We start from the raw sequence: 15,945 nt of genomic DNA on the forward strand, positions 1-15,945 counted from the left end.
TCATTCGGCCGAGTCAGATTGTGGCATGTATGCAACAGGAAAATAAAAAGGGGGGGGCAGAAAGAGGCACAAGTGAAGAGCTCCTCAAACTAGAATCACCCACACACCAATTTTCAACCAACTCAAAACAATTCTGAATCTGCTCAGTGATTTTTAAAACCCTGATTCTCTCAGAGGCAACATTATTATTCCTTCTTTTTTTCTCTTGATGGAACCACAAAGAGAAATAGCCATCACGACAGCCTTTGTAAAGCTTATTTTTTATCTTGGTGCTGGCACATAGGTTAGCTAGACTTAAAAACTCCCCTAAAATGTGGCAAGGGTCAAAATTGTGTCAAACCAAATTACCCACTATATAGTTTTAGGCAAAGTTAAGAGCCAAAATTTGACAATAATGGTAAACTTGAATATGGGCCACCTAAAATTCACATATCAGCACTGGAATTTCCACCATTTTCAACCAAAAATCAAGTGAGCTTCAATCTAGATGCCACCCTAATCACATGGTAAGTGGTAACATTCAAGATTGATGTGTATCATTGGCAAAGTGACAAATATGTCAGGGTTAGAGCAAGGGTTGCTAGGAGAGGGAAGGGGCCACCATAAGGGTCACTGGGGCAGCAAGCATTGAAGAGAGAGAAAATGGAACTCACCAAAAGCAACAAGAGGCCATACCATGTGTAAAGGACCCACACCATAAAGATTAGGGTTGGACCTTCAAAAAATGATAATGCATGGTGAATCACCCCCTAAAAGACCTCCCACCAAACCATGACCCCACACACACACTCTCTCTCTCTCTCTCTCTACAATAGACAGCAAAGGCTAACCCCTTTACAGCCTGCCCACCTCTCATAAAAGGTAATGTATTGATACATATCCACAAAATCAAGTAGGAGATCGTTCAATCAATCCAGGAAAATGCATACCTACATATTTACAAGCATACATCCATATGCGCAGTACACATCAGCCCGTGTTCACTTGCAACAAATGCAAACATCTTTTGGACACTCTCTCACACACCAAAAAAAATGCATACACGTGCTAACCTCTCCAACACTGTCACACACCAAAAACATGCATACACCTGCTAATCTGTCTCTCCCTCCAAGAAACATGCACACACGTGCTAATCTCTCTCTCTCTCTCCCCACAGACCAAAATATCATGCATATACGTGTTAACCCCTGTCTCATGCATACACGTGCTACCCTCTCTCCCTTCCTCTGTCTCACTCTAGCTCAAACATACACACACACCCCACATGCACAAATAAGTATGCATCCAATGAAGTCACTCAAGGGTTCAAACCTTGATGGCCCCGGAACTTACCAAGCTAGATCCCAAATAAAACATAAAAGTTTACCGGACCCTCTTCTATTTCGTATATGTATGGGAATAAGGACAGAAACCCACAAAAGGCGAAATCAAGTTCACGAGCAACACGAATCTCCATGTGAATTTAGTGATGGAGAATGAAGGGGACTTGGAACATAAAACCGAAGAGGTCAACAACTGAAAGGAAAAGGAGCCCATGAGCCTGCCATACTGAGTGAGGGCCCTCCACAATAATGAGACATTTGAAGCTCTCCAAATTCTAAATATTAGGTCCCACCATGTGATTTATGAGCAAAATAAAGAGGTTAGATAGTGCAGTTCAATCGAAAACTCCCGGATTTGACATATTCCGGCATTGCATGGGCAGAAAAGGGACACACGGCTAGAGAAAGGAAGGAATCTAAAGTTCTAAACTGAAAGGGTTAATGTGCTCAATTTTTTGACCAATAAAAAAAAGGCAACTATTCTCATTTCATTGAAGCTATATAAATTTATGGCTGTCGCTGAAATTCTTAGAATCTAAGGACTGTTTCGTGTGGGTTCAGCAAAAGGCATATGCCCAAAGAAGGCCGTTCACTAACAATTACCTAAAGAAGGCCGTTCACTAACAATTACCTGCCGAGCCTCTAATGGAACCAGTAAGCGAGACAGTTCTTCTATTTCAGACGAAAAAGGGGGAGGGGCAGCACACAAAGAAGAGAAACAAAGGGTACTGACTTGACTGCTCTGTCATACATAAAACACATAAAATAAGAGGTTAGCAAAAAATCAACAATTAATTAATGAATTAATTAATCATCTGATTGATTCGTTAATTATTAGTTTCCGACATGTCAATATGACAGCTCTGTCATACATAGCACACACAAAATACGAGGTTAGCCAACAATCAACAATTAATCAATTAATTAATCAGATTGATTCATTAATGACTGGTTTCCGACATGTTTTTAGTTTAAATATCTACTGCCCCACTAAGTTTGGACAAGTTTGCCTCCATGTAAACGAATTGTTTTGTGGATAAAACTGAGTGAAATACAACAAGAAAGTGCTTCTTGTACCTTATGTCTATCAGAAGAAGGCAACTAAACTAATCAAGGACCCCTTTTCTAATAAATTTAAATCCCGCATCAATTTCCTAAGGATGATCAAAAGATTACCAGATATGGTTATGAAAGCTAATGCCTAAACACAATACTTTGGGGAACTAGTTTATATTTGCTTCCTAAGTTAGAGAGAGACGTCCTGAATATGAATAATGTCCTAAAGGTGATAGGAAGAAAAGATGATGCATGGTGAAATCACCCATGGAGACCTCTCAACAACCACCAAACCCAGGCCCCACTAGTCCCCACAATAAGACAGCAAAAACCCAAAGCCCTTACAGCCTACCCACTTGCCCCTAAAAGTAACCTAGTGACTCATTTATGCCACCAGTTCCTGTATAGGCACACAAAATCTAGCAAATCAGTATCCAATTCACACACATATATATACGCAAGTACACACATACATAAGTACGTATATATAATGCATGCAATAAATTTAAATTTACATGCACCTATGCTTATGGGTGTGCGTGCGTATCTTGTGCATCAAGCAATGACGAAGTTAAAGAAAGATCAAACATCTTGAAAAAACAAAGTCAATAGGAAAAAAAGACAGATGAAAATTCCAACTTTCAAGGAACAACATAATTGCAAACAGATTATTTTTAGAGGATAAATGAGTGTTTAGATTCATTTTTCATAGAGAATCAAACAGAATGTTCCAGTACAAAAAATCTAAATTATTTACGAAGTAGAACAGGTCAAAGACATATTTGCCCCAAAAAAATGGTGCTAAAAAATGGTGCCTTTTGGAATTGGGATTAACTGGGTGGCTAATGGTATAGATAATTTTCCAGCTTGAACTGCCAAAGATTCCTTGTGTGGAAACTACCAGGTTATTGCAAGAAAAATGATTTTGAAGCATGAAAATAATTTCAACTATTAATGCTACCTAAATACACCAACAAAATGTACAAAAACAACTGGTTTAAAAACTCTACATGTGCTTTATGAATGCATAGGGATTCCCAACAAACTTCTACTTTGAACCTAAGTTTTTGGGTAAAAGACACCCCACCGACTGATGCAATTCAGTTTTGGGTTGAGGTAACCTTCGCTACGTGCTAAAAGCACAAATGGAACTGCAATACAAATATATGGGTATTTGCATCGAGTGCACACAATTATTGCACTGAGATCAGCCAAATGGATCGTCAATGTGTCAAACCAAAACAAACACCTGTCATTTTCAAGTCCTCGACAAAGGACAAAACAAACATCCCCACCCCCACGCCCACCCCACCACCTGCAGGAGCCCCACAAAATAAAACCAAAATATAGAAAAGTAAACCCAAAAATAAATTGTACATCAAAGGACAAGGTAAATTTCTCCTCATTAAAACTCCAATTATATATAAATATAAATATGTATATATAGCGACAGAGAGAGAGAGAGGAGCGAGGGAGGGAGGGAGAGAACAGTGACCCACAAAAAAATTGAAACCAAGTTCACGTGCTGGAAGTCCACAAGAAATGGGTGCGGAAAGAATGAAGGCAACCTGGACAGAGCGAGACTTAAAAGGGTCAACATCTAGGCCAAAAAGGAAAAAGGTGCCCACGAGCCTGCCATACTGAAAGAGGCACCTCCACTTCCTTAATAATTAGACATCACAACGTCACCGAATTCTAGTTTTTGCCCCACCACATGTTCCCAGTTGAAGAAGTGATGTAGAAAGCAGCCTAAAATCTAACGGGTGCTGCCATGGCATGGTCAGAATAGGACTCAAGCCGTAAGAAAGAAAGTGGGCGAGGCTCACTGTTCTTCTCAGTTTCAGAAGAGTCTTTCACTTTTATGTAGTTGAAATCCACAAAATCGAAGGGTTGTCGGTGTGGGTTAGGTTTGAATCCACAAAATCTAAGGGTTGTCGGAGTGGGTTGGGTAGGTGGCCACACCCACAATGCACATGCCGCCTATCCAACAGTGAGAACTATCAGGTACCAGTCAGCAAGCCCTGAGGGATGTCCCCCTTGGACTACTTGAAAATATATCAACTTATTTCTCATGTTACTCGAAATAAACCCAAGGATAATGAAGACATAACAAGATATCCAAAAACAATTTAGACGAAAGGTTGGAAAATCCCCAATATGTTATGGACCACAGATTTCTAGTGCTGGATAATGCATAGCAAGAAGACCATATAGGTTTCTTGAACGAATAAATAAACAATTGTTAGGTTCATTTATCATTGATTTTCGAAATGGACTTCTCTTAGTATACTGCTACGTAGATCCCAGACAAGAAAAGAATTATACTGCTATATCGATCCCAGAAAAGAAAACAATCACATTCTTCATTTAAACGTAGATATTTAAAAAACTTCAGAATCTGAAAACAGGAACATACTTTGGGCAAACTACCTAGTTCTTCAGAAGACAACTTAAGCCTCTAGGATATCATAGTCTAACAAATGTGACCCCTGCTGATATTTTATTGGAAGAAGTGTTTAGACGAAGTGTGGTCAGGATGTTAACCACAGGATATCACAACAAATGGTTTATAAGCTATTGTACGTTGACACTAATTCAGAACTGCTTGAAATCTTACCTAGTTAAGTTACTTTAAGTTCTTGAACTATTCTTGATCAATTGTTCTGCCCATTAAGTCCTGAAAATGGTAGGAATAAGAGAGGGACTTAAAAAAATTAAAACCCCCAAAAAATGATAGGTAGCTGTTATTTATCAATCTTTATGTAAACTCAACCAAAGATAAAAACACAATTTCAATTGGAACCCATGAAACCCTGCAGAACTATTTTTCCAATAAGCATTCAGAAGTCCGACTCAGAAAACTGCCAGTGCCCCAAAGCCCATCCACATTAACCCCACAGTTTCCGAAAAGGAAAGGAAGGAAGGCACAAGACCACAAAAGAATCTAGGAGCTCAACTTACCTTAAGAAGACACAAAAACACATAAAAAACAAACTGCTCCTCTCTCTTCTCCTGAACACAAAATCTCCAGTCTGTAATATAAATTGCATGATATTCAAACACACTAGTGGGCTCAGCTTCCAGCAGTCTCGTAACACGTATATATTTATAATACAGTAACCATCTACCTAGCTACTTACTCAGTGCTCTTGCCAATTCGCAAAGGGGAGCTCATATTACAGAGGCTTCAGAAACCTGAAATTTTTCCTAGAGTTCAATATTCCAAAGGACCCACAGATGCGATCCCATTACTTAAATTTCGTGAGTCCTGTCGACTTACATAGTCATCACAGATGCTGCTTTGCTGCCTCTGCATTGGAACCGTCCTCAGAAGCTCGATTCCCTGCTTCCCCATCTGCTGCAACTCCTGTGGCGAGAGTATTTTGATACACGAAGCATTCTTCACAAAGTCCCTGTAAAGAACAAGAAGCATGACCTCAGGTCCATCTAAGAGTATAAGGATGAGTAACTAGCATAAGAAATTATGGCACCGTACAGCGTACTACAACTGAGTATATATATATATATACGTATATATATATATATATATATATATATATATATATATATATATATATGGATAGTCCAAGGCTATAACCAATGTCCCTTCTGATGGATGGTTTGGGGATTAACTAAACCCAAGTGAACGTCCATGCAAGCCCCAGTCCAATTGGTATCCAACCATACATCAAAAGAAGGAATCCTGAATCTAGCAAAGGAGTACCGCACACTTAGGTCCAAACCGAACTATGTCATATATTCCCAAAAGTCACAATTCCACAAGACATGTTTTAGCATACAAAAAGTAGCAAGAAAAATAAATCTAAACAGTAAAGAGATATAGGAGTTACGGCCAGGGGTCGTCGCCAAGGAGAAGAACATCATTGTCCCTGTCGATGTATATAAGCTGCCAGCCTGATCTCAGAGGGTCCTCCAACTGGCCTTCAAGGCCAAACATACGAGCGAGCTCACTGCGCAGCTCAAGGTAGCTGCTAAACCTTGTGATTTCCAGTGACCTCCCGAAGGACCCTGACTTACAAACCTAGAAAGGGGACAACATAATCATGAGAAATGAAAGAAAAAAGAGGAGCATGGCAAAGGAATGTAGAAGTTGACTTTTATATACTGAAGAAATACAGGTTAAAAGTTATGTAAAAGCAGCCAAAACCCAAATGAAACAAAAAATCATATATTTTCATAGCCTCGCCTAGGTCCTGGCAAATATATTTAAACCTACATTTCTTTCCGTAATTAAAAATAATTTACAACTAATTAGAAAAGGTAAACCATGAAATCTAGATCAAAAAACATGGTACACACCACACATATCAAAGGAAAAACTATCAAGGACCACACCAGAAGAATATCCAACAGACAATTGTAGTAGCAGTTTGGTAGTTTCTTAAACATATGAATTAAAGGAGAGATACATTGGCCTAAGATAAATTATGGAACAGGAAGGGGGGAAGGAAGAAAATCATGTTCTCCAGAATAAAAATATTAATAAACAACTTCAGTAAAACTGTATGGAATATGTGGCCATAAGTGCTTCATTCTAACCTGAAAATATAGTTCTGACAGTACAACCAAATCCCAATACAACCAGAAAAAAAAGCCAGCAAATTTCTGTTATTCTAAGAGTAAGAACCCATAAAAATAATTGAGCATCAACCTTTTACTAACAAAACCAAACAAAGCATACCATGCAGCATCTTTTACCTTCACAAAATTTTGTGGATTTATCTGACCCACATTCTCCGGTGAAGGCAAGAACCCAGATTCATTCAAGCAACCGCTACCCGCCATCCCTGGGTTCAGAAAATCCGTTCCCGTATTCCCTAAGAAATTTGATGCCGCATATGACAAAGCAGCCGAAGGATCTATATCTCCACCCAGTCCTCTAAGAGCCGAAACCCCATTTTGCATCATGAGAGATGAAGAGTCTATGTTCACACCAAACAGTAGATGGCTTTGTGGGTCTCCAACGCTACCTTCCTGATCAACTGAGCACTCTCTTCCTGGAAATGGTAGCAAAGAGACTGGGTGTTGTGCCATATTGGGTTGTGTAGCCAATTGCTCCACATGGGGCAATACAATTGGCCCTCCTGATGGTAGAGAAGAATCAATAGAAATCCTCTTGGAGAGCCAAGGAGCAGAAGGTAACATGTGATCCCTTGGAAGAGTTGCAGAGTTGGTTCTTGGCAAGTTGAGGTGGGAGCTCTCATCAGGTGGGAACGACCCCAATATACTCTGTAATGGGGATATGCTAGTAGTTGTAACGGGGTTTCCATTGGAGTCTGAGAAGCTAGATTGCTGGCATAATGAAGAAGAGATAGATTGGAGAGATGGGGATTGTGAAGAGGAGGCGAGTTGTGAAAGGGCTGAGACCACATTAGGGATTTGGAACTGTTGTTGCTGGGTTTGTTGTTGATCAGGCAATTGTTGTTGGTTTTGTTGTGAGTTGTGCTGCGAGTTTTGCTGCTGCTGATCATTGAAGGAATGTTGGTGCTGCAACTGATGAGAGAGAATATGATTTGGAGATTGCGTCTCTTGGATCGCTTGGAGAAGCGTTTGCTGGGATTGAGGGGGTTGAGTTTGTTGCATTATTTGTCGTTGCAGCATAGGGTTTGGTCTCGATTGAAGGCTTTGTTGAGTTTGTTGAAGAGGTTGTTGAAACTGGAGAAGGGAAGCAGCCCCTTGTTTTGAAGGATCAATACCCCCCCTCATCTCTTGAAGGGCAGCTGCAGCCATTGCTTGGTATACATCAGATTGCATGCCAAGAAGGGAGGAGTCAAACCTTTGAGGCATCCAAGGGGAAACCCCAAGTCCTTGAAAATTGAGAGACTGCATGTTCCGGTCTGCACCATCCCTCAGCCACATCAGAGGAGCACTCATGCCCAAATCATCATCTTTGTTGCCTGCAAAACATTATCAAGTTTAAGAAACACACAACACAAAAAGGTAATCATCGGTGTGCATGTATGTACACGATCACAGTCCACAGAGAATATGTATGTGTGCACATAGAGAATTTTCTTTTTTCAATTTATAAAAAAAAAATAGAATGGTAGATATATGCTTTTGTGTGTGTGTAGCGCAAACGTGTCTACATGTGCCATATGTACCGAGTACAAATGAATAGGTGTAGATGTGGAAAGAAAAGATGAACTTGAAGGTTTCCTTATGACCTTGTGTCATTTCTGAAGAACTAGCAGAAAAAATACCATGAAGAGAGGGTAATCCAGGGGGCCATGGCCGTTTTAGCCTGAGAGGAAAAGGAGATGGATACATTGGGAATGTCGTTAAAGGCTCGATCTCCCACAGGGAGACCCTCGGCTGCCTCTCCCCTGCCGTGGACTCATCCCAGCCAACCTTCAGAAATTAAGAAACGGAAAGACATTATGGCACTTCTACCAAAAATCTTCTCTGGTAAAACCATAACAATACGAAGTTCATGAAGAAATAAACTCAACAATCCATTTTCAACGTCAAGAAAGTCAGGGCAACATTTATTTTCCATAATAAGTAAATGAACCAGTTATCCAGTAAATAAACCACAATCAACACACCTTGACAGAACGCCAGTGTGAGTTAGGCCAACGAACGGGATCTAGATCACTGATGCCAGTGATAGTTCCCATATACCTGCCAGAACCATTTTGCGATTATAACAGTTCATAAGATATCCTAATATTTACATGTAGAGCAGAATCAAGCAGAAAATTGCGTCAAATAGAAAAGCAAAAGAAAATATCGAGGAGAGCATTTTATTTACTAGAATGAAATCTTTGCTTGAAAGAAAAATTTTGAAACCGAGACAAAAAATCAATCTTTTGCTATTTCCGTTCGAACAGTTTGAAATCTAATTTTTCCGACAATGAATTTCACTGAAATTCAAACTTTTCCTTTGCATCACCAAGACCAAATTATTACATATTAAAGGATTTCAAGCCAGGATAAATCATAGCCAACATCTAGTAATTGTCATCCAAGAATTTCCATAGGAAAAAAATATCTACCTCCGTACACTCGACTCTTCAGTCTCAAACAGCATTCGGAAACGCATTCCAACTGAGACACGTGTATGGTACACAGCTTTAACATATTTGGCAAGAGGTATCACAAATTCAGAGGGGCTTGCCCTGAAAAAAAATATAATCTATAAATTAACCCATGCAAACAAATTAGCATCAGAGACGCAAATTGATATTCTGTGAACCGAACAGCTACCTTGGGTTATAGAAAATAGTAAATCGACTATTTGTAGCAGCAGCATGAGCAGCTGCAGCAAGAAGCCCAATATGCATACTATCACTTGATAGAACAGACGAAGGCATGACAGTTTGAGGGCGATTAGCACGCCGGATACCCAGGAGTAACTGATTCTTTTCATTCCTGATATTAATAAACAGTACGAAAAGTGAGAAATGTGAAGAAACAGAGCAATACCTATTTTTCCTTTCCTTTGGGGTATCCATTTTTTTCTTTTTTAGGGAAAAAGGAACAATGCATTATAATGAACCTGAATGAACAAGAACATAACAAAGAGGCCAACAGGAAGATTCAGAATACCAGATAAAAAGGACTGAGTCGCCAGCAACAAGCCTCTTTGCACTAACAAATACACTCCACCCTGTTGTAAGAAGATGCCTCTTAGGCTGACCTGCAGAATACAAAACCAAATGAGAGCACAAATAGAGTAGCTTTTCTTTTTAATCTAATAGCAGATAGATTAATTTCATCCCTAGATGACCTGCTAGAGGACACATATGGTTACAGATACCATAACCATAAAATGTGAAATCCTTCATTTTATAATCAATTGGCAAGGAAAAAACAACACTTATTTCCAAAGTGCCTTTTCATGTTTCACAGAACAATTTATATTACAATCTCACGTCTCAGCATTAATGGGGAATAATGTACAGTATAGCAGCTTTCATTTCACCATTTACTATAGAATATAAAATTGCAGGACTTTCATAGGCAAAGACGAAGCTAAACAATAAATTGGCAGTTTGGAGAAGTGTAATACTTTTCCACTCCCTGAGCCCATTCATGAGGAAATAACATTCACCAAGCATATCAAAGTACAAGCGCATAAATAAGGAATCTGATGTCATAGCAAGAGAATTATGCATTGGGTAGCAATATTGCCCCTGAACTAGTGCCTTCCCTGCAATTTTGATAAGATCCCTAATGCGAAATCATAACTTTGCATCTCCATGTACTAAGTGCTGTTTCCTCGACATCTCTAGTATAAGCCACACGGCCAATCACATCAAACTCCATGCTATGTGTAAGCTAATGAGTCAGCCTACATCAAAAACCTCAATGGATGGATCAAAAAGGGTACAATTCAAATAACACAAGTCACTAGGGCCATAAAAACCAGAGGTTAAGTTCGAACTCAGCAAAATTCAGATCAATGTAGTACAAGCATTCCTAATTTGTCTTAGCACTCCTCCTCAGGTGACAAGGCTCCAAATGAGCTCCAAAATAGTGAACTTTAGTGCTCCCCATTTGTGCACGCACAACCAAATTTTTTAATTTTGGTTTCACAGGACAGCCTTGCGGTCCCATTCACCTTTGACAAACCAAGCCATCCACAATAATGCCTAAAAGTCATTCTAGATAAGTTTCCACCATATGATGGTCCCTTTGATTTTCTCTCCCAGTTCAGCACTGCAGATTTTCTTCAGAACATTCTCACGTTCATTTTCCTCCATAAACTGTTAAAGGGCCATCTCCCAAAGGAAATATCCACTTTACAAGAATGGTCTGCAAAACCAACTCTCAAGGAAACTCAAGAGATGAAAAAAAGGTCTAAGAAAAAGCACCACATACTTATTGTGAAAATGCAAAGTGAACATATGGATAAACTACCCGCAGACAATGCACCAAATGCGTTAAATGAACCCCAAGAAGTATCATGTGACTTGTCTGACATCATCCATCATCCAAAAGCAAGGGCACAAACTTCACATAGGCCAACAGGATGGTATCAACTTCTTCATCCTCAGTAATTAAAGAGCAGAAGAAGTTTATAATTCCTTGAAGGCAGACCACAACTTTCCCCAAGAGTAACTTCAAGGTGAATAGTTTTCAAATGAATCAATGTACTTGTTACATATCAGTCTGGGATGAAAAAAAAAATGAAGTACAGAATATAAAAATCCTAGATGCAAAACACATACTGTACTACTGAAGCAAAAGAAGATACCCACCACGAAAGATGTGGCGGAATTTCCACTCATTATCATGAAGGTCCCTTGCAATCAGCTCTTGAGCAGGTGGTTGTTGAGTGAAGTCCTAAAGCAAGAGGCACAAAATAGAAGATAGGTCTAATAAATTAGACGATATAAACAAATAAGGAAAGCATACTGTATCCAATGGAATGTGGAAAAGTCCATTGATCACCGTCCACTGAAATGAACAACGGCGACAGAAAGTGGGACCCACCATTGGGTTGTGTCCCAATTGTGGTTTCTTTTTGGACTTCTTCAGCAGGAGAGAAAGGATCTGAATATGAGACTAACCAATGGAGGGAACACTTTCTCAGCAGCGCGTCTAGGAACAGAGAATCCCCCATGTGTACTGGTATCACTCGCAGTCAAAGTCTTACAAAAGTAGTTTGTTGGTTGCTTGCCAGAGGTACCCAAGTCGGCCGGGAGGAAAGCATCCTTTTGCTCTTGCTATAGAAAAGCATTGTAGAATTAGATATAGAATATGCCCAGGTCTGGCAGATATAAAGAAAACGGATTGATAAATCAGTAGTAGCAATCTATAATTACCGGATTCAATGGTTGCAAGGTCATTTGAGCATAAACCTCATCTGTCTCCACATCTGCCTGAATTATGACAGCTTACCGTCACTGAGAGCAGTTCAGAAAGTGTAGAAATCCAGATATATGACAAATGTAAAAAAAAACTCACATGCATGGTGACATTGTGAAGCTGGCAGATAAGTTGGGGAGGCAAGCTGGGATAATTGGGTATATGAGCATCAACTTCTTTATTTGTTGAAGCAGCCACCTGCAAGCACACAATCAGCATTCAACATATTTGAAATAAGAAAAATGGAAGTTTTTTGTTCAAATATCATGAGAGCATAGGAGGTTGCATGCCACGAATGCAGCCTTTAGATACAGCCACACACGTATGAACGTTGATTATCAAGGTTGCTTCAGCTATTCTCCAAATAACATTTCTCAATGAAATTGGACAAGTTTTACAAGGAAATTCGGCCAAATTTATTTATTTAACTCACAAACACGTTGCATGAAGACACCCACCACTCACTGCAACGCATCACAGTTGCTTTTTTTAACACTTCACAGTCATGACTCATGCAAAACTAATAGAGAACCTTTTCCGAATTGTGTCAGACAGGCAGTATGGTTACTTTCTGATTTTGCCCCTCCACCAAAATACCTGCCTTTCTTTAAAAAAGACTTTCTTTAGAAGAAATAATACTGATATCTTGTTTTACTATTTTAATTAATACCTACTTGAGAAATTTTCAAACACTGATAGCATTCAAAGAACTAATTGCAACATCAAAGTTCAGCATTTCGAAGACCAATATCTCATGACTGGCAAAATGTCAATCTTGAAGGAAACCGATATTTTGAAATGGTGCTTTAAAACAGAAAGAGCTTTCTGGCAGAGGGACAATACGGAAAGTGACCGTCCTACAAATTACTATGTAAATACAAAGAATAAAAGGAGGTGACTCGTCAAAATCACCATCTCCTAAGGCTGATCTCGGATTAAAGAAAAAGAAAAAAGAAAAAAGAAAATAAAAGCCCAAAAGTATTTTCATCCCATTCCCCACACATAAAAAAAGGACATCAGTGGAAACTTTACTTTCAGGAATTAAGCGAAAACAAACAAGCAAATATTTACCTGCTCACTATGACCCTGAGGGAAGTATACCACTCGGCTCCCAACAGCAGGGAGAGACACAAGAGGACCAGCACATGCATGCCATAGTTCTGAATTAAGGCATCTCTTTTCTCCTGCCAAATTCCCATGCAAAATGCAGTTGCTATTAAATCACACAAAAATAATTCAAACAACCAAAATTTCAAAAAAACTATTTTTTCACTTCAACTTCTTTTTGAAGATTCATTCTTTCACTTCATCAGTACTAACAACAACATGAATGTGGGATTAGGTCTTGGGCTTGATTGGTTAAGGTGTTAATGCTTGCAACACAACATCCAAAGTTCGAATATTACCACTGAACTTCGAAATAGAAAATGAATATCATGCAGATAAGAACAAAATAGAATATCTATTAAGAACAAAATATAATATCCACTAATCAACGAAAAAAAAAAATCAATGCTGGCAAATCACATAATTAGACAGTATGCACAAAAAAAGTAAAAAAGGGCACAAAAGGAAAAGGCACAGCCAACGAATTTAGTAATCTAAAATCCATTTCTAATAATGGTGTTTTTATCTATCCAAAATTCATTGGAAATATTGGTGTAGAACTCATCAGAAAATACCATCTCACCAAAAAATAAGTTTTATTTTTAAGATCTTGGGTGGCATCTGTCAACAGTTTTAAATACAGCTTTATCAAGGCTACATGTATCATTCCTGTTTCCAATTAATATAGCATATATACCGGAATAAAATGAAAAAAAACCAGAAAAAGAAAAATAAGTATGTCCAAAAACAAAGCAAGCAGATGAAGTGGCTAAGAAGCTGAGAACTGCCAAAATAGAATTCCTGTTCAGAAAAAAAGAACTGCCAAAACAGAATTCAACTTTCTGGTCCCCACATCGTATCAAGCAAATGAACAGCCCAAAACGACATCCCCACATTCAAATGGCATAAATTATAGGGTTTGAGAGAGGAATCAGAAGGTGGGACAGTAATAGAAAAACCAAACTCGAGTGAGGCATGAAGTAAGCACCACAGAATAAGGAGAAGTACTCATTCTTGAAAACTTCAAAGAAAGAAAGATGGTGTGGTGGAAACAGAAAGCAGAGTGAAGAATTAATAAACAAGCCTTTTTTTTCTAGAGAACAGTAATAAACAACCCTCTACACAGTCACAGGTAAAATATAGTGTCAACCTATCCTTTTAAAAGAATGAAACAAAGCATCCCAGAAAGTTCAGCAACCATTGATAATACAAGCAAAATCATCATTATAAGAATAAATTGGGAATATATAAAAAATAAAAATCAAGAACAGTCCCCACTTGAAAAGAGACCAGAGAAGACGTTCTTTTGTGCTAACTAAAAACTTCAAAATTTACTAGAAAAAGAAGAGACCACCTATCCAGGGAAGCAGCAAAAAGCATGAGGTAAATAGTGATTCATATTAAATTTGAAGCCAGGAATTCAGAAATCTGGTTCATGCATGTTGTAAAAATTTCAAGGAGAACCAAAAAAGACTACTAAGAAAGCAATACCTTCCTGTGATTGATGTGAGAAACTTGAAGAAGAAAGCTTCATTTGTGCTTATGCGTATACAGCTTCAACAAGGTAAGAGACGCCCCAAAACAGATGCTTGAGTAACTATGACCCTGGTTTTTCTCTTATTTGCTAACCAATATTATGGGCACTGATCACACTCTCCTCTTGACTATCAAAGACACCCAAACTCTCTCCCCATATGGCTCCAAGAGCTTCAATGTCAGCAAATCCTCAGCTGTTCCAATCATCTGCAAGGAAAAGAAGAGGACCGAAGTTCCAGTCAAGACTCGAATCCTTTTCTGACTAGGCTGAAGATGAAGCCCCAATTTTCTTCAACTGAATTCCAGCAAACCCCAAGCGCCCAGGTGATTCGAACAGGAAATAGCGATCACCATCAACCACGTTCATGCAAGGAACCAGGTTTCTTCTACCAAATTAAAAGCATAAATACCAATTTCCTCTCTGAAAAAGTTTCAGCAGAACCCTTAACAACCTCCCCTCCCTTTACGATGAAGTATAGGCAAAAAAACGAACACCGCCAGCTTCAACCAAACCCAGTTCCACTGCAACTTTTATTGCGTTTAAACCTCATTCGGTCCAGGTGATCAAGAAAACCCAAAACCCAAGGCTTGTCGACTGATCTTTTAAGGAGCGGAGCATCTCTCAGCCGAAAACTAGAGGATTTCCTCACATGATTTAACCAGAACTCGCCTTCTCAGGAGCTTCATTTTAAATCCCCTCTTAAGCCTCATCAGCATCAGATCCCCAAAATCAAGGTCCAGCGTTTAAACACCAAAAATTAGGGATTAAACACTGGAAAATCAAAGAAAACACCAAGGTGCATGCACTTGAATTTACAGAAGAGTAAAATAGGAATTCAAGCACAGGATCAGTGCACAAATACTACCATGACAAATAGCACTTGCAAATTCGGCCACCCCAGATCTCTCTGAAAAGAATAATCAGGGTTTCAACGCAAAAGAGTGAGAAAATTTGCCCTGATTTTTAAAGTTAACAGCATGTACCTCCACTGAGACACAAATGAGAGCTTCACTTACTGGAAATGATCACCCTAAGTGGTAAAGTAAGAATCTCGACACAAAAACTAGGGCTTTAACACCTATC

General features: G+C 39.0%; 1 protein-coding gene across 1 annotated transcript; it reads right to left on the reverse strand.

Annotated features, from left to right (window-relative positions):
• Nucleotides 1–5,396: 5,396 nt before the first annotated feature.
• ARF6 (auxin response factor 6) lies at nt 5,397–15,050 on the reverse strand. Its single transcript, NM_001305826.1, has 14 exons — nt 14,817–15,050; nt 13,290–13,402; nt 12,318–12,416; nt 12,176–12,232; nt 11,921–12,076; nt 11,609–11,693; nt 9,954–10,044; nt 9,612–9,776; nt 9,401–9,523; nt 8,951–9,026; nt 8,606–8,753; nt 7,101–8,299; nt 6,233–6,423; nt 5,397–5,794 (listed from the first exon to the last, which is right to left on the reverse strand). The coding sequence occupies exons 1-14, from the start codon at nt 14,857–14,859 to the stop codon at nt 5,596–5,598; spliced, it is 2,745 nt and encodes a 914-aa protein (NP_001292755.1). The 5' UTR covers nt 14,860–15,050; the 3' UTR covers nt 5,397–5,595.
• Nucleotides 15,051–15,945: the final 895 nt, after the last annotated feature.

Source organism: Amborella trichopoda, chromosome 2, assembly GCF_054954075.1.
Source record: "Amborella trichopoda isolate Santa Cruz 75 chromosome 2, AtrichopodaSantaCruz75HAP2 v2.0, whole genome shotgun sequence".
NCBI classification, from domain to species: Eukaryota; Viridiplantae; Streptophyta; class Magnoliopsida; order Amborellales; family Amborellaceae; genus Amborella; species Amborella trichopoda.